Genomic DNA, 25,517 nt, shown 5'->3' with positions numbered 1-25,517 from the left:
TTATTGGGCTAAAATGTACAGTGCTGGCAGCAAAAACATAAGCTTTTTGACAAGTTCCACAAAACACCAGCTGTGCCCCAGAGTTGTCATCTCATTCAGAATTTGCAAGCCATTCAGTAGTTTTTATGCATTACCTCCAGCTGCCTTTATTTCTGGTTTAAGGGTAGCAGTTTCCCTCCTACCTGAGCTTTTCTACAGGTAAGTGGAAATCTGATTTTTTTTTTTTATCTTGATCTCCTATGGATAAGAATGGCACAGATCAAGTGTTTTGACTTCAGCAAGTAGTTTCTTACAAACGCTGTCCATTCACATGACTAGCAAGATGCTGCAAGTTGCTGCTGACAGCTGCAGAGACCTTGAACACTGAGAAAGGATGCTCTGCTGCACTCTTCTGTGCAATTAAAATATTATCAAGGAATATAAAATAAGAAGACCAAAAAGTACTCCTGGAAAGAAGTCTATTACCCCTCAGCTACTTAGCTCAACTTTTACCCTGCCTGCCTGCAGCTTACAGAACCAAATCTTCCAGCCCTGAGAAATGGGACAACTGTCATTGCATCACACAGCTTTCTGAGCTTCCCAGTGGACATACTGCCTCAAGAGGTTTTTCCCTGAAGAAAAAATTAGATTACTGAAGGTAAAATGATGTGCTTTCAGATGTTAACATCTATTCTAATATTGCTGTTTTAAAATTGTTACATAATCAAATTGCATAACCAACTTACTCAACTTCTTTGCAACGCTATCCCTTCTCTTCCACCACCTACTCACCCTAACACTGTATCAAGACCTTTGGTATGAGCTAAAAAATTGCATTTTTTTCTAAAAAATATGGCAGAAGTGTCCTTCGTCTAGTCAACACAATTGAAAACAAACAAACAAAAAATTTCAAGGACTATACTTATTCACGAAACAAAAAGAACCACCACCCAAAATACAGCTATCAGCTGCTGATACCTAATTATTAACTTTCATACTCAAAGTTCCCTGGCCAACAGAGACAACTAAGACAGCTGAGAATTTAAGTATTCTAAGCAGCAGCACATGAACATGGCACTAACTTACAGCAGTATAAACTCATTACAGAATCCCTGTTTTCAAAACTTCCCCCTCCCCAGAACTGAGTACCTGGGTGTAGTCATTCATCAATTGAATTATGAATTTAAAAGATCTTGAGACCTGGAAAAATAGACAATATTCACAGCTTCACCCATTCATTCAATTCACTTTTGCTCCTTGATAAGCTATTTTCTTTAGAAGCAGTTCTGTTCTTTTGATTTTATGGATAAGAATTGTCATAGACAAAAAAGCAAGACTAAGTAGCTTGTATTAACTGTTTTCTAAAGTGATCTAGTGATTTCTTACCTACCAGTGTAACTACAGAGCCCCTCCACCTGCAAAGAAGTTTGAAATAGTAAGCTCACAGTAAGTCCAAGCTTAGTAAAGAAACAAGACAGACCTTGTAAGAAACATTACCCAAAGCATTGCCTGATTACATATTTGAGGACCACAAAAATTTTATGAAACTACCTAATGAGTGTCCTCTCTTCTTTTACAGGACTATCAAGAGAGGGATAACCATTTTGCTAGAATTCCCATATCCAGCTGCTCCTCTGATTCACAATTATCTGATTCTAAATAAAAGCACTGGAACATCTGAAGCACTGAAGTTGATTTGAGAGAAAACTGCCAACTTGGGAAAGGACTGAAGCTTTGAAGCTAACAAGTTAAAAAGGCAAAGAAAGTTCTACAAAGAGCAACAACACTGATCTTCATTTTTTAACCAGGTTTCCTTTTATATTTAAGCAAATACTTTAATTTGAAATACGAAAAAAAAAAGGGCTTCTACTCTTAGTAGTACTCTTACTATTTAACTTCTGTTTGTGTACACATTAAATAGATTTAAGACATACACTAAGAAATGACAAGCACCTGGCACAGCACAGGTATGCATTATCATATGAAGATATGCATACATTAAATCTAAGTAATTTAGGCCTCCAGTGGTAAACACAGAACATGATAATAACACAAACATTGTCCTTGCCAGGCTTTCTTTCCTGAGACTAAATGGAAGTACCGAAGATGACACTAGAGAACTCGCATTTGTCATAGGTAAAATGATAAATAAACAGTTGGTTTGCAAGGCTAAGAGGCAGAGAATATTCCAGGCCAAATTCACTTGAATATTTAAAAAAAAAAAAATTTGGTTGACAGCATAAAAACATTTTATCCAAACATTTTAAGTGTAAACATTCTTGTTTGAATTTTATAAGAATTTATTAGATTCAGAAATACTTAGTTCTAGCTAAAATAACAAAGGACAAAAATTAAGATCCTTCCCAGTTTATTGTTTCAGAATTTGTTTAAACTGATCACTGCATTAGTGTACCTACAATAAGAACTCTCCTATTAACTGTAGGTTTTAAAATTCTTATAAACAGTTTTATTTTCCTTTATTTTGAAATTAATGGGGGGAAAAGAAGCAATAAATGATTACTGCCAGTGCGGTATACACAGCCATATTTATTAGTTCACTTCTAATTACAGAAAGCTGAAGGCATACATAACTGCTGCTTTAGAATAAAGACAGACTACTGTTTTCTCCAACAGTTTTATTTCAAAAAGTACACAAGTCTGTCATGGAACTACAGCATTTTAAAATTTTGAATTTGTTTTTACAGATTCACTCACAGTACTTGCATTGTATAATACCATTCCCTAAAAATGTGTATATAAAACCTCATACTGAAATTCATATCAATATTCAAGTTCATGCTTTGTGCACGAGAAGTATAAAGCAACGTTGCAACATGTTGTATTCCTGGAAATGTTATTGCTCCAATTTCATTTGAGCTGTGTCGCACACCAGAGGACCAACACCCAAAGGGCCCTAGAAAGCACCTATCAAGTGTATAAAACAAGGTTCAAGTGATACAAATGGTATTGTGTCTTTAGACTACCACAGCGATCTAAAGTGATCTGGAATATACACAGTTAAGAGCAAAACCAAAAGGCTATCCTGGAAAACAGTAATATACAATATTCATTATTACAGAGACAGCTTGCAATTAACAAGTCTTATTTGTACTATTAAGCAGAAAGCATACATCTAATACAAACGTGACTATTAGAGTAGATAAAGATGTATGCACTGTACATTTGCTCCAAAAGTCATCTTTTACCCCTCCAACAAGGCATTTCTGTGCACTACATAGTTAAAAAAAAAAGTATTTTTTAGGTAAGGAAGGTTCACACTATTATCTTTAAATATCCATTTTAGAAGTTTATGAAAAGGCTCGTAGTGTATGGACAAATGTTACATAACCTCTACAGTACTCTACAAGTCTAACACTATTCACACCATGCTAAAATTCAATGGTTTCTTCTACACTGTCATCCTTAACAAGCAAGTTCACAGTCATGGCATTATCTAGTAATTTCTTGAGCTCATTCAGACTATTTACATATTGATATCAAGCCTCCCTCCTCTATTTTTTTTTTCCTCTTTTTAAATAACATGAGACAATAAAAATGCCACCTTCTAACTGATATATCAGCTGCCATTACTTCCCACAGAAGTTCTGTTAGCAGGTTTATCTGTATCATCGGACACCTCGTGATTTGTCAGTTCGTGTCCTACACAGCTAAAAATTGCTGCTAAACTACAGTAGCTGCTTTTGAGAATTATAATGCAGTGCTGAATTACAATTATGAGTCTACTGACTGAAGAAATCATTTATAATAGTGCTATTATGTTGCTGTAGTGTTTTATTCATTCAAAGAGGCATGATGAGAGCAACTTGAGGGAAAGTTTACCCCAAGTCAGAGGTTCTTTATTTCAGATACGGACTATGTCAGATTCCATTCCTTTTATTTTCCATGCCATTACATAAATAGACAGACACTGTCAAGGCTACTAAGCCTAACAGCTAGGCTCTTAGGGCATATCATGCCGTCCTTCCATTCTGTCGATTTGTTGTTTTGTGCAATCTGACAGAGCATTAAAGTATGTGTAAACTCCAATCTGCATGTTTGAGTGAGATAACTATTCTTGAGTGTCCCAGGGCTTACCTGATGGAAAGCATGGATTCACAGGAAAAAAAAAAAAAAAGAAAAGACAAAAAAGCCACACCTAATCTCACGTATATCCATAGATGGCTAAGAATTAAGTTCAGTAGGTTTGCTGCCTGGTTGCTTAGGTCTCTAGCTATTTCTCAGTCTGTGATTCAGTTCTAGTTTTGTACTCAACTTTTATTTACGATCCAAATAACCACACCCTTTTATTTAGGAAAGGCCTTAGTTTCAAGGTAAACAATGAGTTTATGATTAAAATATCCTAAAGTCTCTTCTATCATAGTAATTGGATGCAAGAAAATGTCTCCTCATCTATTGTTCTTCACAAGCATGTGTTTGGCACAGTTTCTAAACCTATTATTCATCACAAGTGAGAGTCAATCATCCATCTAATTAGTACAACTGAACAGTTTTCAGGAATATAAACACTTACATCGTAATTATCAATTGAAGGAGTAACTCACATTTTGAAATACAGAACAATACAGAGAGCCACTGAAATCACATCCAAAAAAACAGGCAAGAAGAGGTATAAATAGTACATAAGAATCAAGAAATCAGATCACAGTGTCATGTTTTAAAAATTGTACCATCATCTAAGCACCTGTCCAAACAGTAAATTTAGGCACCAGAAATTTCATAAAAACTGAAGATACAATCAGGCAAAGTTTATTGAAAAGGCACACATGAAAGATAAAAAGTCCGATCTCTAACAGTATAAGTTTACAATCTAAAAAAGTTCCAAATGTGTAAAATTGTTAAGTCTAGAACACTTAGTAGCCATTCAAGTATCTAAATTCAGTATGAAGGGTATGTTTTCTACATTAACAGAGCCAACCAAAAAATGTGCATCTAACTACACAAAAGACAATTATTTAATAGAAAGTCAAATAACTTATCACAGATCTAATTAACCAGCTACAAGAAAGCAGAACACTAAGCCTAGAAGTTTGAGGAATTCTTATCTCACACTGTTGCTACATACAAACATTCCTAATACCTTTCAACAGGCTCTTCAAATATTTTCTTCTTCAACCTCTGTGCCACATACTATATTCATTTAGTTTTCCAAAATAATGGGCAGTTTAACATCTTTACCTAGAATAAGCTGAAGGGATTCCTCCCTACACTCCCAAGCACAAGATGAAAAAGAGGTTAGTAAACAGGAAGTTTAAAAAAAACAAACATACAAACAGCATTTAACCTTAAATCCAGCTACTACAGATATATAGTATCACTCATCAGAAGCTATCAAAAAATCTTTAAGTAGGTGTGCAACCAAGATCAGGAATTATTCTATTTCTCCTGTAATGTTTTAAGTTTGCAAAAATGGGATGGCTTTTTTTTTTTTTTAATGAACTCTTCAAACATCATGTTCCTATCAACAATTCTGGATAACTATGTCCTGTTAGGTTCTGGTTGTATGAAGCTCTTGCTGATGAGAATTCTAAACGTCTATTAAGAATACTTAGGGTTGTTGAACAGACAAGAAGTGAGGAAGTGAATTCCTTGCAAATTCACATAAAAATGCATCAGTCTCTTTAGACTACCTATTGCTTACCTGAGCCTGGAAAAGATTTTTCTGAAGTGATATTAGAGCAAGAGCAACTATCAAATACCAGTTACTTAATCGCTTTAATAAAGCCCCATGAAACTTCTAGGTAGTTGGTTTAGAAAAAGAACACTGCCTTAGAATCTAAGCAGGCTTTGGAAAACGTGAGATACAGCTAACTTAAGACCTGCAGAGGTGCATGTTCACTCAGACAATGTAACAGTTGAGCTATAGATTTGAGAACTTAGATACCACTAGTAAAAAACTGATAAAACTTGTTACATAGGATAAATTATCTGACACTACTAGAACTAGTTATTGCAGTAAAATTCTGATTACAAGGAGCTGGCAAAATCTCCTTTCACATTTCTACTCACTGATTTTAAATTCAGAAGAGATTCATTAAATTAACTGAACCAACCATATGACTGGCAGTTCCTGACATACTACCTCAGGAAACACTCCAGACATGCAGTTCTTTAAGTTGGTAATGTTTAAATCCTCTGAGTTTGAGCAGAATTCAAATTCATCCTCAGTATTTCAGCCCCACTGCAAGTTCATCAGACAGTGGCCAAATTAAAATAGTCCTGTTACTCCAAGATTGAGAATAAAGCTTCAAGAACTCTGAGGAACTTCACGGTCTACATATGAAACGGTTTTGTTACTTCTCAATTGTTGCTCTTTCAGATTCTGAAAACTGCACACATCAGCTAATAGTGTCTCTTCAGTAAGCCACCAGAGATCCAAATACCTTCAGTACCTGATATTTCACACTTTCAATAGTTCAACTGTTACACACTAGTAAGTTTAAATTAAAAATGAGAATTGGTGGCTTTTCAAACTAACATGTTCATTTTCTTCAAGGAAAATCGCATGCCACTGTTTAAATGAGGGTTGGAATACTGTAGTTCTCTCTAATACTTACAACAAACACTTAAAAAAACAGGACTTAAATTAATATTTCATACTATGGACCCATCTTTGCTTTGTGCTGGAATCATCACAGGGACAGCTCCCATTCTACTTAAATTAGGTGCAGCTACCTTTGAAGATGCAATGGTTTGGTTTTGACCAGAAGCACGTTCAAAGTCTTCACTTGGAACCTGGCTATATGGAGTTTTGGAGTATCCTTCCATATTTGAGGGAGACATTGAACCCAGAGAAGAACGATTGCTGCCTATGTAGCTGCGCGCTGTTGAACTGCGACTTTTTGGAGGCAGAACATCTTCTCTGAAAGAAAAGAGAGAACATTTGCACAAGAGTTCAGTCATTATTACTACTATGCAGCAGCTTACATAATATCGTTTCCATTTCTTCCTTTCCATTCTGATTCAGTAGACAAAAAGGTTGTTATAAAAATAAAAGGAAGTTTTCATTGTCTTTAAGGTCTTTACTTAAACTAGGTAGACTTGACTACCTACACCATGTTCAAAACAAGTTCTCAAATAAGTTGTTAGTGTTTCAATAAATTTACCAGACTGAAACAGAAATCCCAACTACTAGTTATCTTCCTTGCAGAAAGACACTTACAAGTTAATTTTCAAGCAACACCTCAAGCTAGGCATGTCATTACCTGATTTCATGATGTACTTCTTTCTCATATTTCTTCTCTCTATGCTTCTTACAGCAACAGAAGACAAGAAAAGCCAATAAGGCAAGACCCAACAGAGTTCCCAGAATAGCTCCAGCAATTACACCAGCTGTATTTATAGCTAGAATAGATAAATTACAATAGCGTTTAAGCATCAAACTTAATATATCATTGAAATAGAGGTATGTTTCAATTCTGTGATTTAAAATGACAGGAGAACTGTATCTTTCTACACACAAAAAAAATCTTTGGCAAAGTACAAATTTAAAGCAGCAACCCTCAGTTGCAAAACAGTGTTGTTTTTAAGCTTTTAAGAATACAGAGAAACAAGATTATTCAAATACACAAAATGCTATGTGACTACTACACAGTGAACACTTACGAGGGGTGACATTCAGCTCAACAGAACATTCATCTGTGCCAACTCGGTTTGAAGCAACACAGTTGTATGTACCAGAATAGTCTTTAGAGGCATTTTTCAAGAGAAGTTCCCCTGTATTTTTATCTACAAAGAATAAAAAGCAACGGTTTACCATTTACTAAAGTTTAATTTCCAATTCAGTGCAATAGATTAATCAAGCACACACATGAAATCTTAACTAAAAATGCCACATTGAAAACAATAAAACCAAAAGTGTACTACACCACAGAATGCTACTATCTGTAAAAGCCTTTTACTTTAGCAGAAATTTATGCCACAGAAATTGACTTTAATACTAAAGCTTTCAAATTGCTCTGTCAATGGAAAGAAAAGGATGCTTAAAATGGCAAGTTCTCTCGCCCTAACCTAGTGTTTTAAAATATAGCGGATTATCTGCATCCCAAAGGAATCTCCTTCTCTTCTGTATATAAAGTAATTCTGTGCAGCCATCTCAGATGCCAGCAGAACTTGTGTTCAACATGAAAGGCTTATCCAGGGGGTGACCATCTAACTCTAGATAGGCTGACAGAGTGAAAACAGAAGCAGCTTCTTCCCAAGGCTTCCAAAGCAACTGGTAGCTACCTTTGAGATTTTACTATACGAACTTCAAATGGCTTAAACCCTTAGACTGCTCATAGATTTGCCATCAGCACTTAAACACCAAGCTGCCAAGAGACTACATCACAGTAACAAAGAATCACACAAAGACCTAGCTCTTTCAGCTGAAGTTAAGCAGCATCTAGGTTCTTGTTAGCACATTCAGTGCCCAGGAACCTACAATCCCAAGCCCAAAGCAACAGGAGCTTTATGATGTTACACACCATTTTTGTATACTTCCTCATTGTTGTTCAGCACTAATGAATAAAATGTGTAACATTAACTTTTCTAATAAACTTCAGCAATTAAGTTTTCACAAGAAAAAAATCCAATACCACCACAATAACAATTCTCAATTTATCACCCAACGTTTTTAAGAAAATTCTTTCCTGGATGTTAACACATAAGAAGAGTAAAGGAAAAGAGAAGGTTGTCCCTCATGACAATTTTTCTTCTATAGATACATATTCTTTCTCCTCCTTAACTAAGCAGTTCCATCACTTGATCAGGAATTGAAGCTCTCATTTCAATCTCTACTAAAATTCAGGTTTCATTTCTAGTTTTGAAAACGCAGTTCAAACCACTGATCTAGACTCTATTCTGACTCTTCATCCCATCCACGTAAACAGAAAAGCAGCCAAGAATCAGCAAGCAAAAGCAGTCAAAACATTTGTATGTGGAGATGAGCATGATCCTGCAAGCCTAATGGTAAAAATCTCTCTCAACTTGGAGTAGCTTGTTTAAATGTCAGTTTTACTATCCATCGAAAGGATAGAAGTGACACTTCTCTAGACTGCTCTATATTAAAAGCATGCATAAGCTGCTAACAAGTCAAAATATGTCAAAAATATGAATAATATCTTTATTATTTATTATTCTGAAATACTTGAAGTTTGACAATACTTAGCACGGAAGTGGCAGGAAGTCCTTGTGTGCCAGTTACTACTCTTCTCCAGTCATAATACAGAAGTGGGGTTCCTTCTTGTGATGCACACTTCAATATAATGTCCTTTCCAATCTCCTGTGATCCTTCAATGGAGCATTTAGTGCTTGCTGGCTTTACTGATAAACAAAGGATTATTGAATTAATAAATCACAATCAAAATAGTAATGTTTTAGTTCATCAGCGCATTTTACTATAGAAATTTTGTACAACAAAGCCTTTGTAAGAATGAAAAAAATTCTATGAAATACAAATCAAATGCAGAATTTTTTAAAATGCTCATCAACTCTTATTTCCCTTGCCTGCCCCTGTCCTGAAGACTTAGTAATGGATGCATTATTGTAGATTCAGTATGACTTTGCCCTACATACATTTTCATTTTACATATCAAATGAAGAATAGCGTAAACACAAATATGCCACAGAAAATTCAAGAAAAAAAAATGCTTGCTTACCAAGTACATTCAGCTGTATTTTTTGGCTTTCAACTCCAGGAGCCTTCTTCACTTTGCACTGGTATGTGCCAGTATCTGCTGATTTTAAATTCAAGATATCCACTGAACCATCACCAGATTTGGGATCAGAACTAGTAAATTGCAACCGCCCAGTCAGAGCAGGATAGTAATGATTATAAATCCTATCTCCAGAATACAGAATTATCTGTAAAAGAAGAAATACAGTTAGGAATCTACTTGGCATATAAACATTTAAAGAAAAACAAACAAACAAACAAGCATCTTCAGATTTTAGCAATTTCTCTTTACTATTTAAAATAATCCCAGGGGATGATGTACCTTTTTTCTAAGTAACACCACGCAAAATGCTCTAACAAATACTCCAATGCAATACCTGCTCAGGTGACAAGATGTCAGCACTGTCTTCTGTGTTAAAGAAAACTTTTTATCAAATCTTCATTCTGTAAAACCTCTGCTAAAGAAGTTCTCAGACTTCAGAATAAATGAAAGAGTTAATAACTAACAAAGACATAACACATTTAAGACCAAATTCTCATGAACGACTACCTTCAATCAGAAAAATAATATAGGAGTACAAGAGCAGAGCTTTCTGTTCTCTGAATCATTTTTAATTTTAGAGTTGTTTACAGTTAGTAGAGGATTAAGTACGAAATATTGTAACATCCTCACTATTTCAAAACTTCCACCTTGGTGCTTCAAAGTAATTTAAGACCACACACGTGCCATCTTGAAGAGTGAAAGTCAAAAGCATCACTACCGAAGTTCACACATTGAACTAGTCTAGTAACCCAAGCAGAGCTGTCAAAAATTAAAGTTTTTACTTACTGTTTCTTCCTTCTTCTGAATATCTGCTGGTATCAAGACCCACTCAATATCTAGTGTGCCTACATCCTCTTCTGAGAGTACGAAAGTACACGGCAATGTAACTCTCTCTCCTTGAGCTTTTTCAAATGCCGATTCAGCTGAAGTTATAGATAGGCTTCTTGTAAGACCTATTGAAAAATTTTTGTTTTAAAAGCATTTCACGTGCGGTTTCCATAGTAAGTGTTCTATTGCACATTACTGTATCTTTCTAGAAAAATAATGCCTAAAACCAATCCCTGCATATCTATAATATACAGATTATTCAAACAGCTCTCTCAGATGCTTATCAAAAATCATCTGCTCATTAAAAAAATAATCAGCATTATATAATTCCTTTTTCAGATCTGCCATACGCTTTTCCGGTATGGAAATTATATCACTGAAAAAATCACATTAAACTTTTATCACTACTCAAGAAATTCTGTGAAGTTACTGAACACAACACAAAGTTTGTTACTGCTAGTTTGGAATCATATCCAACCAGCAGTTGCATCTTTCAGCTTTTGCATAATTCAAGTCCCATACAAAGCTAAATACATGGCTAAATAAAAGGCTGCTGAAAATTTTGACATTATAGTTATTGAAAAAGGAAAATACAGAAAATGTCTAATGACATTTTGAATGAATAAAGAAAACTGTTGGTAAAATGAGGGAATGAAACAGTGACCAAGTCAACCAGGACTGGCAAAATTATTGTGAATTTGGGACTGCTTTATCTGGAAGGAACGGACAAATTAATCTCTTCAAAAAATCTCTACAACTCTTAAGAATGCTGGCATACAAAGCTATTTTCTACCTGGTTTATTTATTTTTCCCATTTAGTCAATGTTAGAATTACAGGTAGAAGAAGCAAGCATCTTAGTTGAAGTAGATATCAGAGCCAGCTGGGTTTGAATCAAGCACTAGCACTTGGAGGTAGTGGCAGGTCAAACTAGCTGGAAATTCCCTTCTGTAAAGCAGGCACCCACTTGCTGCCAAGTAAGTGGGCAAAGATGGTCTAGACAGATTCAGTGTTAACAGACTGCCAAGGTTCCTCTGATCCCTGAACTACTTCAGTATTATTGCTACTAGTGTTTGTTATTCCTTTTTTTTTGTTTTGTTTAAATCATTACTACTACCTACTCTATTGGCATTCATGCTACTAAAGACGACCTGATACAAAAGTGACTATAAAAAACTGGGGGCAAAGGAAAAGGAATGGGGATGCTGGCACTGTGAGTTAACAGCTGGCTGCAGGATTGCTTTGAACAGCTACTTCTACATAAGCAGTAAAGACTCAGAAAGGAAAGCAAGGACAGTGGTTTAGTGACAGGTGATGTAAGACTAAAGCATTCACTGTTGACTCTGCTTGCAGCAGAAAAGTAGATGACTGAGGTCACTTCAGTAAATGCATTAAAGATCTATGCAAAGCTAATGCACACAAATGATCAAATGATACTGTCACCAAACTGTCCTCGTCTTCTTCAGTTTCCACTCCAATCAGAAATATTCAACTTCTGCTCATCCCCTAGTACACTCCTCAAAACGTGAGTGGATCACCTGTGGCATCTTAGTGCTAGTATGATACTATCAGACTGAGAGAAAAATCTGTATTTGTTTTGGGTTAAGAGGGATTAATAAAACTTCAGACTTGTTTCAGGTTCTTTTAACACACCAGAAAGATGAAGGTTCCTCAAGTCAGTTATCCCAATTATTCAAAGGTGCTTAGAATTAATTTATCTGATTTTATTTTTAACACAGCTAACAAATCACTGTGAAGCTGAAGATACTCAGAAGTATGCAACAGATTCTAGAACCTAAAGAAAAAAAAAAAAAAAATCAACACACCACTGAAAACTATCAACACAGAAATGCAATCAGTCCAAATCTTATTCCCCAAATCTTTTTCCAAGGAGAACTTGTGCCAATTTCAGTTGGAGTATAAGGAAGAATGAACCTTTGTGGCTGCTTAGGGAGAGAGAAATACTATTCATTGACACAGAACAGTAAATATTATCCCTTATAAATGTTTAGAAGAATACATGAAACCAGTACATATGCACTATGGATTCTGAGCATGGGAACCTCGAATCTACAATGTGGAATTACTTACTACTACTCTGAAAAACTGACCCCAAAGAGCATGGCAAAGAAACACCATCAGGACTAAAGAAAGTTTTAGCATTATTTCAAAAGGGGTGCAAAATAACTTACCATCCTTAGGGAAACTGTAGTTCTTCCTGAATAGTTAAGCAAAATATCAAATACCCCTCAAGTGAAACAAAGCTTAGGGAGCTACATTATTATTATATTTTGAATATAGGAAGAACTGAATGCTTGATACAAATGGATGGAAATTTTAGTATTGCTTGTAAACAAGTCTTCAATACAGAAAACACAATAAATGGAAAATACATTTTACATTCCAACAGAAGTAACAGAAGGTAAATTTTCATCAAATTTCGTCTGTATTTAGTTTTTATATATTTAATGAAGTATGTGAAAAGCTCAGGATACACTGAAATTCTGGATTTCTGGCTTACACAAAGTGAAGTGTAAATTTAAGCTTGACGTAAACTTTCTGGCAATTGGATAGTACTGCTATGTGTTATGTAACCCAGAGAACACAATCCCTCCCTAAATAGGTAACATGAGAGAGAAACAATCAGCAGGAACAGCATAACGTATGGCAACTGGAAAACACAGAGGGGACAGGCACAACAGAGGTAGACTGCTGAAAGTAGCACTGCCCCCAGGCTCAAACTGAGGGCTGAAGCAGCAAGCACCATGGAGCACAACTGCAAAGAAGCACAGACAGCTTCTAAATGAATTAAGAAATGAGTTCATGTATTTTGCTGCTGCTCTTAACATCATGTTTGATCCATACGTGACCTGCATTTGCAAAGCTCTTCAACTTTACTAACAAACTCTCCAAAAAATACATTGTTTGCCAATACTTGCTTGAAGCAGGAGATGCTTTTAGTTGCATTGAAGTTTCTTCATAAAATGAGGTTTTAAGGAAATACCAGTGACAATCAGAAATGTATATTACTGTTTTCAGAAGTGCAAGCTATAAAATTCACTTAAGAGACTCTTCTTTCAAGCACAGGTTACAGATGTTTGCCTGCCCATCTGTGACCTAATGCCTTGCCTGACAGACTTCAGTCTCAAAAGATAACTCACCACCACCCTCATTTTACTTCCAAACATGCTCTCAACGACAGCGAGTCTATTACTTTTTAATGGCACAGCAGTACTGCTTTTGTATGGGTAGTGGATAAGTATCTAAAGAGCAAGCTTTAGTATGCAGTAATTTTAGAGTTCTGCAGATAATTCAGATTTTGATGATAATACAGCACTGGTAAGAGTCAACTGCAAAGCAGAGAAAGTACTATGCTGGCTTAATAAGTTTCAAACAGTTAATGTTTAATATATTATACAAGCCAATGCTTGACACTGTGCTTATCATACAATGCTACAAAAGATCTCATAAAGCACAGTTCACAGTAAGTAATAAAACTAAAACACACCAATATACCATTTCAGCAAAAATCTGAAACACTTCTACCACTTCCAAAGCTACTGACACAAACAAATCACATACCCCTCTACTTAAATGGCCCAATCTACAAGTAGATCAGAGAAGATAAAAACCTGCCTGCCTTTACTAGCCTAGGTAGGATACATTAATCCCTGAACACAACATTCAGACAGATGTTCACACCTGCATTTCCTATCTACCAGTATAGTATTTTCTGCAAGCGTACCAGAGCCACACAACCTCTACTGTGCAGAAAACATCCCAAGTTTGCAGAGCCTTAGAAGTTAAAGATCCATGAATAAGGACACTAGCCAAAAAAAAAAAAAAAAAAAAAGTTCCCATCCCAGACACACTTCCTTCTTCTACATCCATTTAGTTCAAGACTAAATATAACAACACTTCACAAAAATAAATCCATAAAGCATTTTCTGAACAAGAGCTTGAAATTTATACAGACAGTGTTAGTAAAGACAAGAATTTAAACCTCTCTTTCACACCTCATCTAATCTGCCTTACCAACAGCAGGATGTTGAACAATCAAATAGTCAGAGGTAAGCTTTCAGAACACTTTTTACACAAATCAGTGCAGTTTATCAAAGTGAAGGAAGGTTTTGCCATAAGCTACAAAGAGACAGCTGATAAATGAACAGAGCATTTCTAGCAAAAACAGGGGAAAAATCCACATCAGAATGGTTTTGGTGAAATTGTATCACCTGGACAATCAACTGTGGTGCTGGGTCTCCAAACAGGGGGTTTGTTTCCAAACTTCACTTTGTCTGAGCAATCATGGTGGGGAACATCACTTATTTGAGGCACATTCACTGAGAGGTCCCCCAGTTGTGCCTAGCCTCAAAGTAACTAGGGTGGAATTGCTTCTCCAAATCATCTACTTAAGTTCTCCCTTCCTGTTTTTGATTTCTAACTTTCATCTGCTTCCACGTCAAGGAAGACTGGACTATTAAAAACAATCACAGAATCTCAGGGGTTTGGAAAGGACCTGTGGAGACCACCCAACTCCTCTGCTAAAGCTGTTGTTCCCTGCAGTAGGTTCAGGGAAATTGTTCAGGTGGGTTTTGAATAACTCCAGAGCAGGAAACTCTACCACCTCTGGGCAGCTGCTTCCAGTGCTCTGTCACTCTCAAAGGAAAGATGTTCTTTCTCATATTTGTATGAAACTTCCTATGTTCCAGTTAGTGCTTGCTGTCCCATGTCCTGTCACTGGGCACCAGCAGTGAGTCTGTTCCCATTCCTGCTCCTCAGATATTTCTAAGCATTGATAAGATCTCCGCTCATTCTTCTCCAAGCTGAACAGTTCTACTTCTCCCAGCCTTTCCTCATACAGGAGATGCTCTGAGGCCCCTAATCATCTTTGTAGCTCTCTGCTGCACTCATTACAGTAACTCCCTGTCTTCCTGGGGAGCCCAAAACTGGACAGAGAACTCTAGATGTGACACCACTAAGGCAGAGCAGACATAGGAGGACCACCCTCAACCTGCTGGCCACATTTTTTTTTTAAAATACACTCCAAGATACCATTGGCCTTCTTGACCATAACGGCACACTACTGGCTCATCGTCAGCCTCTTGTTCACCAGGATGTCTAAGTCCTTATCCACAGAGCTCCTTTCAAGTAGATCAGCCCCTAACCTCTACTGATGCACGCTGTTGTTGCTCCCCACATGTTGGACTCTGCACTTGCCCTTGTTGAACTTCATAATGCTCCGCCCTGCCCAACTCTCCAGCCTTTCCTGGTCTCACTGAATGGCAACACCACCTTCTGTGTCAGCCACTCCTCTCAGCTTTGTATCATCAGCAAACTTGCTGAAGACGCACTCTACCCCTTCATCCAGGTCATCGATGAACATGCTGAACAAGACTGGACTCAGTATCATACCCTGGGAGATACTACTAGCTACAGGCCCCCAGCTAGACTTAGCACTAATGATTACAACCCTCCAAGCTCCACCAGCCAGTTCTCAATCCACTCAAATGCGCACCCATCCATCCCACACCTCGTAAGTCTACCCATGACGATTTTATGGGATACAGTGTCAAAAACCTTGCACTGAAGCCAAGGTACACTATATCCACTGCTCTTTTGTTATCTGCCCAGCCACAGTATTCATCATAGAAGGCTACCAGATTGGTCAAGCATGATTTTCCCTTGAAAATCCATGTTGACTACTCACAATAACCTTCTTCTCTTCCACTTGCTTGGAGCTGGCACCCAGAATAAACTGTTCCATCACATTCCCAGGGACAGAGATGAGGTCGATTGTCCTGTAGTTTCTCAGCTCCCTCCCCTTACCCTTTCAGAAGAGTGGAGTGACATTATCTTTCCTACAGTCCTCAGGCACCTCTCCCATTCTCTATGACCTTTAAAGATGATAGAAAGCAGCTTGGTAATCACTTCTGCCAGCTCCCTCAACGCTTCTGGGTGCACCCCATTGTAGCTCATGTATTTGTGTGCACTGAGTTAATCTCTGACCAGATCCTCTTTTACCAAGGGGAGTTTTTCTTTCTGCCAACTCTCTCTTATCTCCAGGGCCTAGGATTCCTGAGGGATAGTCTTATATTCCTTTCCATTATCCAGTCACCAGATTCACAGAAACATGGTTTTAAGCAACACAGAATCTGAAACTGAACCCATTCTAAAAATTGAAGACTTTTGCCAATCTAAGCTCACAATTTTGGTAGAAAAGCTCAAAAAGACTGATTGCAATTCAGAATTTCATAAACGCCACCTTAAACTTATCTCTCCTAAGAAATCTGACAAAATACATTAATTCAAAAATAACTTAAATTACAAAGTCTATGAGATCATCTGAATCCATAAATCCTTTCAAGTTACACAAAGGAAAAACAAAACACTAAAACCAACAAGAAACAGGCTAAGCATATTGTCTTTCTGAAGACAAAAATATTTCAGTCTGGATGTCACCAGACTGTTACAGAAAAGTTCTCAGGGGGGATCAAGTTAATAACTTGTTCTAATACTGCAGAGTTGCATCCTCAAACTCCAGTTTAAAACATACTGCACAATGAAGTTAGAAGTTGTTCCTTCTCCTGGTCTCATAAAGAACATTTATTTTAAAAACTATAAAACAAACAGGACTACAAACAAACCGACAAATACTGCACATACATAACATGATTTTAAATTTCATTCCCAACTGTAACATACTGAAATAGTTGGAATAGTTATGCAATAAAGACCTAAAAATCATGGGCTTAAGCTTTATCGACCTTTTTTCCCTCCTCACATTTTACTTCTTTTCCTTTGACATTCTTCAGATTCTACCCAATATTCCTTTCCTAACTGTCCTTGTGTTCCTAAGTTTCTCAGTACATTCTTAAGGGTTTTTTTGTAGCTAAACTCAAAGTCATTAGCCAAGTATCCTAGCAACTACAGCAGATGATGACCTTACTTAAGAGGGACATGCTTATCATGTTTAGAGTGGGAGAGCTGGTATCTCATTGCTGAAGCGAAGGACAGGCTTGAAAGGGTAGGGAGGGGGCCACACATACAGGGGGAAGGGATATAACAAAAACTGTGATCGATTTTAAGCAAAGAAATATTGTTTACGCAAACATCTGCGGAAGACCACTATGAATTCTGACTATGAATTTTAACGCATGCTCACATCCAAACAATCAAGTATGGCGCAGTTCAATCTCCAGTATTAAGTGACAGGCAACTGGACTTACTGAGAAGCTGCCCTTAATTCTGATTCTGTCACCTCCTTTTATGCCAGAAAAACACTTAATGTAAAGAAGTAGAAAACCAAAACAGTTGACTCCGATTAAAATTGTTCACGTACAGCGTTCTTTACTTTTTCTTTCCAGAAAGAGTTCTCTGAATTACTAAGCACATTTCAGGAGCACGAAGCCAAACACATAAAAGCTGTGGGGATACCGCAGCCTTCACAAGGATTTGCTTACTATGCCGCTTTGGAACTCCACCCACAGAAAGAAATTCACATTACACCTACACTAACCAAGCTGCTCCCAGCTCTCAAGAGTAAAAGCACTGCTCATCCCCACGCCGCACAGCTACAGAGTGATTCAAATGAATGAACGCGTTCAGTGAATTCATTCAGCTGCTGCACTACACTGACTGTGACAGTAGGGATAGGAAGAAGGAACCCAAAGCCATCACTGAAAGTGGCAACAATCTAGATGGACGCATGAAGTTGCAGCAGATGTAAACATAGCACACCTTTATGCAACTAGGCGTAACGTGGAAACACACCTTCAAACCATACTTACAAGCCCTTAAGGACCCATGCATACATAGTACTCAGAAGAGTAAAAAGAAAAGGCACCCAACCACTAAAGACACTCATAATCAAAGCAAAAAAAATACTAATAATGAAAAGAAAAAACCCCACGCATTCTGACACTACTAACGCACACAAAAGCCCGCCTCTCCTCCCAAGTCCACAACTGCAGCCATTGTTTTTTGCTACTAGCCCTGCAAATCACATTTATCAATTACTCCAACTGATATTGAAGGTTTATAGTCACTAAGCAATCAAGCTACATGATTCTGTTTTTCTTTCCTGCCAATTTGATAGCATTCAAAAGGAAAATGAATGAAGCAGCCCTTTTGCAGCATGAAAGCATGAAGTACATCCGTCAGTCAATGCATTAGGGAGTTCAAGTACAATCAAGCACTTAACTGAGCAGCCATATTACTTTCACTTGAGTAAAGGAGTTTGAGCTCTTCCGAGCTAGTGAACAAGAAACATTTTTCTCTAGCACATGCAAGTCTCACATTAAGATTGAAAGTTATTGTATTCAGTAGTATCAGCTTTTTTTGTAGTTCAACAGTTAATTATCTTTAATATGGTGCTACTTTAAAGTAGGCAACACAATGTCAGCTTGGTTTTGCTTTCCCTTCTCTCTCCCCATGTAAGTAAACAGAAGGAAAGGAATATGCTCAACAAAATTGAATATCTACCCTAAACAGCCAGAAAGTTAAATGCAGATGTAAGCTGAACTGCAAAACTTTTGGCCATCAAGTACTTTAGGAGCTCCTTAATGATGCTGAATGGCTCAGGACTAGCTCCAGCCCGCAGCCAGAAAAATTCACGATCTTGCTTGTATATTACAATGCAGTTTTCAAATACACAAACCAAGAAGTGACAAAAAAAAAAAAAAAAAAAAAAAGCAAGCTATCTATCCCACTCGCATGGGTCTGAGGTTACAGCTGACCCTTTTCTTACAGCTCTGACTAGTGAACTCACAGAGTTGCATCAAGAAAAGGTACCGGTAGAAAACTGACTTTACAAAAATTTAAGGTTTTTCTGACTTGAAAACTCCCTAAAGAGGCTCAACATGGAACCAGATGAATGCCAGTTACCACCTGAAATAGGGTGCAAGAATAATTCTTGAATCCAGCTACTCAACAGCCTGATTTAGTCAGACTTCCTAATGAAGCTCCCTCAGGCCACAGTTACACATTTTTTTCACATGGGAGAATACTGATCGTGCAGAACTCTTTTTTTTTTTTAAAAAAAAAAAAAAACGACTTTCTTCTGCCATCTCCCTGATGATTGTTCCTGCCCTGCACCAGGAAAGGTTGCTGGAATAACTCTTTTTTGTTTCAAATTATGCAACTTAACTGGTTAAAGTAAAATAAATCTAATGAAAGCTTTAAGTCGTCTCCATTCAGACACATTCATCATGCACTCACACAACTTAATATAGCTGCATGGTAAAGGAAATTACCAGCAAGGATGCTGGACCTATGTACGTTCAAGCTGCTTCTGAAACAGATTTCCACAGAACTATAGCTTCACTGCCACCTGCTCACTCCCATGACAACAGAGTGAAGTGGCACTTGTTATAACTACTCCGTGTACAACGAAAACTAGTAAAAAGAGGAATTCAAAGAAAAGGCAATATAAGCTGACTGTATACTTAGCCAGCAATGACTAAATTGATGTAATTGGCAGGGGAGCTCTTCTTACAAGCTGCTGAGCCATACAACTGTTGAAACATATTTAATGTTTCACACAGCATCTAAAAGCTTCATGAAATGAAGTTGCAACATGAGCAAAAAAAAAAAAATGAGTCCCTACCATTAAAAGCTCATGAATACATGCAAGAAACAACAAATGATTAATTTAATTAAGAAGTACAATGAAACAATATTGGCCCCAAAAACTGGCCCTTGGTGTATATGTATCTCTTGGGTCACTGAGGCAAATGAATTTCAAAACACTCTGAGGGTGAGATAGATTTGAAGATGGTTACAAGGAATTTCTTGACTCACAATAGAATCAAAGGCAAAGCACACAAGTTTTGTTTTGTTTTGTTTTTAAACACTGAAAGAAGCTGAAAAAAAGATTTAGGTGTGGTAGCTTCATTTCTATATAAAGCAGAATCAGTTACGGAAAATGCTGTGACAAGTACTGAAAGTGAAGACAGGCAGCTGAGGCTTGATCCAACACAGAGGAAGCTAGCAAGGGGAGCCAGCCAGGAGACCTAAGTGACACGCTACAATAATCTCTGCAGCAGAATGCATAAAATACCTTCAGATAAACAGAAGATTAAGCGAAGCAAGACAATTGTAATTCATAACTCAAGATTGATGTCACAGCAGTAACTAGGTGCATCAAACAACATCAGTTACTGCTTTTTTCGTACTACTTAAAATAAAAAGACTTGGGAAATATAGGGGAAGAGTTCTGAGCATGAGATCAGTGTCCACTGACGTTAAAAGTTAAGTACCTGAACTCTGAAAACTGTTGAAATTATTCCTTGGCGGACCAAATGCACCAAGCTCAGCATTTTGAGAGACTAGGATAGCAGTGATCATTTAATCCCAGAGGTAGTCAAATTTCTCCTAGTTAAGCTTCACTGAGATCCTATTGCTGCATAAAAACACGAAGAGGCTTAAGTTCCCTCTTACGCATATCTGACGAAGCGTACCAGCCACCAAATGCTGACTTACCGTGTTCTGCTCTCCATGAGCATTGTCAGAAATACTTCTGCAAGTTTCATGAATACCACTTAATGATAGTTTTTGAGAAAATCTAGCATAATTGGACTATCCAAACATTATTTAACTGATAGCTTGATCTTCTATTAAGAAAAACTTCAAATAGTGCAGGATTTAGTAGAGTTCAAAGTTACCCCTTAGTATTGTTAATAAAGAAAGAAAGAAATTAAAAAGTCACACAAGAGTAGCAATAAGATAACTATCACCATGAACCAAAGGAATTCCTGCCAAGCTGAATCCACTTTTCAAGGTAAATAAACTCTTATCCTCCACTTAAGGATTTATGTGCAGCACATTACTACCTTTCCTGAAGGCTAAAAGGATCACCACAGATGTATAGATATTAAGAAGCGTTAATACTGATTAGAATCTATCTTTGCAATCATCTCATAGCTATGGAAAGCTTGTGTTCTGCCATTACACATTAAGAAAAAATGTTAGTATCTTCTTTATTAAAAGCTGCAAGTTAGGCAGCTATATATATTCTCAAGCCTTCTGAAATCCTGCAAAAACTTATCGTGCTTCAAATGAAATGACTTCTCCAATACCGTATACCCAGGAAATGGTTACAAATATGTATGCACAGCTCCTGTTTGCATAAGCAAACACATGCTCAATACCACTGACAACCTCAGACTGTGATTCCCTTATTAGCTCTTGAGATGATCAAGAACTCCAGAAAGCTTAGAATTAATAGAAAAAGCTCAACACACCAATTTGCATAATCATAAAACCTACAAAATGACCTGCCACTGAGTTTCCACCCCCTTACACAAGAATTCTGCATCATCCTTTGAAAAACAATTTAATACCAATTTTATCAGTAAAACACTTCAAGATCTGAAGAGGTATATATTCAACATTTCTATTATCCTAATCCAGGATTTGTTGGTGACAGCTGTACAGTATTTATTTAAAGAGAGTTTGTACATTTTGGAAATCCCCACCTACTTGACATGACCTATTGTACTTAACTACAATACATAACATCAAGTTGTCATTTGTCACAGGCTTGGCGTGCATTTTCAGTTGGAGAAGAATCAGTAAAATAGCTTTAGAAAAGCTCATACAGTTGCATAAAGCCATCCAAACGTCAAATTCATATCCTATGTCCTCTAGACAGCGGAAGACTGAGTTTCACTACACCAATCCATTCTGTGTGTGGGCATTCTCCAGAAGCACCTACTCAGAAAACACCACAGGTAACTATCAGTTGCACAACGAAGTAATACAGAGGCAATTGCTAGAATCAACACATGACCAATTACAATGATAGGGGTGAAGAGGACTGTTCTTCCCTGGTATCCCAAAACGTTCTTGTATGAATTCTTTCCTTCCTGAAAGGGAAAGGTCTCAGTTATTTATGACTGTGAAATTGACCTTAGAAAAGATATTACAGCCCCGAGCAGAGTTCAGGGACAGCTTAAATACAAACACTTTTCTCTTTCAACACAGAATGACATAGCTCAGTTGCCTGCTGAGCATCTGTTTTGCACAGTCAAGATAACCGATTCTGTACAAATCAGGAGGCTTATTTCCAATCTTCAACTGTTAGTAACATGGAAACAAGAAACAGTAGGCTTACAGGGAAGAGTGGGAAAAAATGAGTACGTAACACAGACTAAGCCCTGAAGTACCATGATAAAATTACTCCACTACCACAAAGTCAAGGACTTCAACAATGAGACAGCCCTCTATCACCAACAGCTTTCACACAACTGCACACGAGTTCCCTTTCCCTAACTCTGGTCCATAAAATGGTATCTATTTCCTCAGCAAAGGAAGTAACATCTGCCAGGAGCACCGACAGAAATATTAACTCAGCCTGGTGGAGGAAAAAACACCAGCAATCTCTGATGTTGTATTAACTCTGGCAATGCACAGATTTTTAAGTTATTTCCTTCAGAGGACTATGAGATCTGTGCATCTTCCAGGCTAGTTATTCAACTAACCATGCCATCAAACAAACAAAGCCACTCCTAATCAAATCACACACTCAGAAAGCCAAATACTTGAAGCCAGTACACGAAGTCATCCAGTTTCACAGTGACGTCTGAAAACGCGCACACCTCAGAGAAGCGAAGGTGTAAAGGTTGGTTGTGGCTTTGCACGTCGCCATGTGTTAATCACCTCCAGCTTTATAGCATTATCACATTTCATAGCAGAGATCCTGCTTACCTGCAGTGCATATGATTCTGCTCAAGCATTTTTTCCACAGCTTTTGTTGCAAGAAACACTTTAATATTAAACTTAATCACTAACCTAGCTCCTAAATACTTGTAATTCATAGTCCTTACACAACTCCTGCTTAGAGAGCGAGTTAATGCTGAACTACCAATACCCTTTTATACAAGAGATTAGAGCTCATCACTCTGTGAAACAGAATTTTGATCCCATGAGTAATTTCCCAAAACAGAGGTGACATCAACAATGGCATCAGCATTCCAACAGGAAACAAACTCTCTGCCTGACATGCTTTGCTCTAAACATTAACCTCTGTAGGCGTTCTTGCATCTTTTGTAGTTTCACTTAGGTTTGAACCAACTGTGGTTCAAATGATATGTTTGAAGTAAGGAAGTGCAGGTAACTGCACACGGCTAAACTGAAATCAATAAATCAATTGAACCAAGTGTTTACCAACTTTTCATTCGAACAAACCACACATGCTTTTTTAATTTTGATGCAGTATTTAATTCAAATGCGTTTATTCCCTCACAATCCCTCATTTTCCCCCTTTTTCCACCACAAATCTCAGTCATCCTCATTGAATCCGGAACAATCAGGCTTGCAAGGGCTTTCCGGAAGTCACCAAATCATGGAATCATTAAGGTTGGAAAAGACCTTTAAGATCACCTAGTCCAACCACAAATCCACCCAAACCGTGCCCACTAACCACGTCCCTCAGTGCCACATCCACGTGGTTTCTGAACACCTCCAGGGACGGCGACTGCACTACCACCCTGGGCAGCCCGTGCCAATGCATCACCACTCCTCCTGAGAAGAAATCTTCTTCCTAATATCCAACCTGAACCTCGTCTGGAACAATTTAAAGCCATTAGACGCTGTTACCTGAGAGAAGAGGCCAACCCCCACCTCACTACAACCTCCTTTCAGCGAGTTGCAGAGGCTCCCTTGAGCTTCCTCTTCTCCACACTGAACAACCTCGGTTCACTCAGCCACTCCCCATAAGACACCAGGGTCTCTTCCACCCTCCCAGAACGAGACCAGCCCTGAAGAGGCATTAAACACGCAGATTCTCAGGCTCTATTTCCTCCCCACGCTCGGTTTTCCCTGGCGGGCTCTCTCGGTGCCCGCTCCCAGGCAGCCTGCAGCCTCGCCGCCCACCGCAGCCGCTCACTCCCGGGCGGTGCCAGCAGGCACCAGGGCAGGCAGCGCCGCGCAAACACTACGCCGTGCGCATCGGGCACGGCCGTACCGCTGCCCGCAGCCGAAGGGACCCGGCGCGACGATCCGTTCGCCGAGAGCCGCGTGGAAGCGCCTCTCAGCAATCCTCGCCGCCACCACGTTGGAAGTTGAATCGGTGAAAGAAAGAGAGGCGGAATGAAAGGAAAAGCAAAGCCCGAGCGGTGGGAAAGGGGCGAGCAGGCAGATGCACGCGGCGAGGAGGAGAAAGGAGACAAAACGCGGCGGCGAACAAAGCCCAGGTCCGCCCCGCCGGGCGCCGAGCGCACCGCACCCCGCTACGCGGCCACACGCGGGCTGGGGGGGTTCGGCAGCACCCCCGGGGCTGCCAGAGGGGCGGGAGAAGCCCCCAACCCCACCGCCGCCGCCCTTTCTCTCAGCCCAGCGCAGCCCCAGCCGCTTCTCTCCCCTCCTTCCCTTCCACCTGCAACCCCGGCGCCTCCCCTGTCCCGGGCCCGTCCCGCCGCCCACCTGCGGCGCCGAGCAGCGCCAGCCCCACCAGCAGCACCAACGGCGGCGGTTCCATAGCGCGGTTCGAGCGGCACCACCGCCTGCTTCTCCGCGACTCCCGGCGGTCGCCGCCCCGCCCCGCGCGCACCGCCCAGCAGGTGAAGCGCCCGTCACTTCCGGCCGGCACCGGCCCGGCCCCGCGGGGTATCGTCGTGCCCGCTCGCCCGGCCGCCCGCGGGGGGTTTCCGCCTGCTCTGCTCCCGTCGGGGTCGCTGCGAACTTCCCGCGCGGCCGCACGTGCCCACAGCAGAGCGGCGTCGCCCGGTGCGGCTGCAGAGTAACGATCCTCGCCACGGGGCGGCTGTGCCCGCGTGCTACAAGGCGTTTAGTCATCGTGATACGTACGAGGTTGTGTTAAACAGAGTGTCCCGACAGAAAGGCCAGCGATGGAAGTGTGTTTGAGGGAGCAGAAGTGAGATGCTGAGAGCGCGGTGTGAACGTCGCTATCAAAGAAAGGCACCGCTGCTTTTTCCTATCGATAGCCGCCGGCTTCGGCCGTTGGGGAAGACACCGGGAGAGGCTGATCTGAGGCAGTC

At 39.1% G+C, this 25,517-nt stretch overlaps 1 protein-coding gene across 3 annotated transcripts in view; it reads right to left on the bottom strand.

Annotated features, from left to right (window-relative positions):
* Positions 1 to 25,222, bottom strand: part of CXADR (CXADR cell adhesion molecule) — a 29,752-nt gene extending 4,530 nt beyond the window's left edge. The window contains exons 1-8 of one of the 3 annotated variants that reach the window (XM_031612494.2): positions 24,943 to 25,222; positions 10,482 to 10,648; positions 9,636 to 9,840; positions 9,142 to 9,300; positions 7,603 to 7,725; positions 7,203 to 7,341; positions 6,673 to 6,859; positions 2,507 to 5,201 (exon numbers count right to left, since the gene is read on the bottom strand). In XM_031612494.2, the coding sequence (XP_031468354.1) occupies positions 5,172 to 5,201; positions 6,673 to 6,859; positions 7,203 to 7,341; positions 7,603 to 7,725; positions 9,142 to 9,300; positions 9,636 to 9,840; positions 10,482 to 10,648; positions 24,943 to 24,997 (1,065 nt within the window). In that variant the 5' untranslated portion in view covers positions 24,998 to 25,222 and the 3' untranslated portion in view covers positions 2,507 to 5,171. Of the gene's footprint in view, positions 1 to 2,506; positions 6,860 to 7,202; positions 7,342 to 7,602; positions 7,726 to 9,141; positions 9,301 to 9,635; positions 9,841 to 10,481; positions 10,649 to 24,942 lie in introns of those variants that run through there. The other 2 variants (XM_031612493.2, XM_031612492.2) reach the window with 2 other exon arrangements.
* Positions 25,223 to 25,517: the final 295 nt, after the last annotated feature.

Source organism: Phasianus colchicus, chromosome 1 (genome assembly GCF_987193195.1).
Source record: "Phasianus colchicus chromosome 1, bPhaCol1.hap1.1, whole genome shotgun sequence".
Lineage (NCBI taxonomy): Eukaryota > Metazoa > Chordata > Aves > Galliformes > Phasianidae > Phasianus > Phasianus colchicus.
This window is presented reverse-complemented; position numbering and strand designations above follow the sequence as displayed.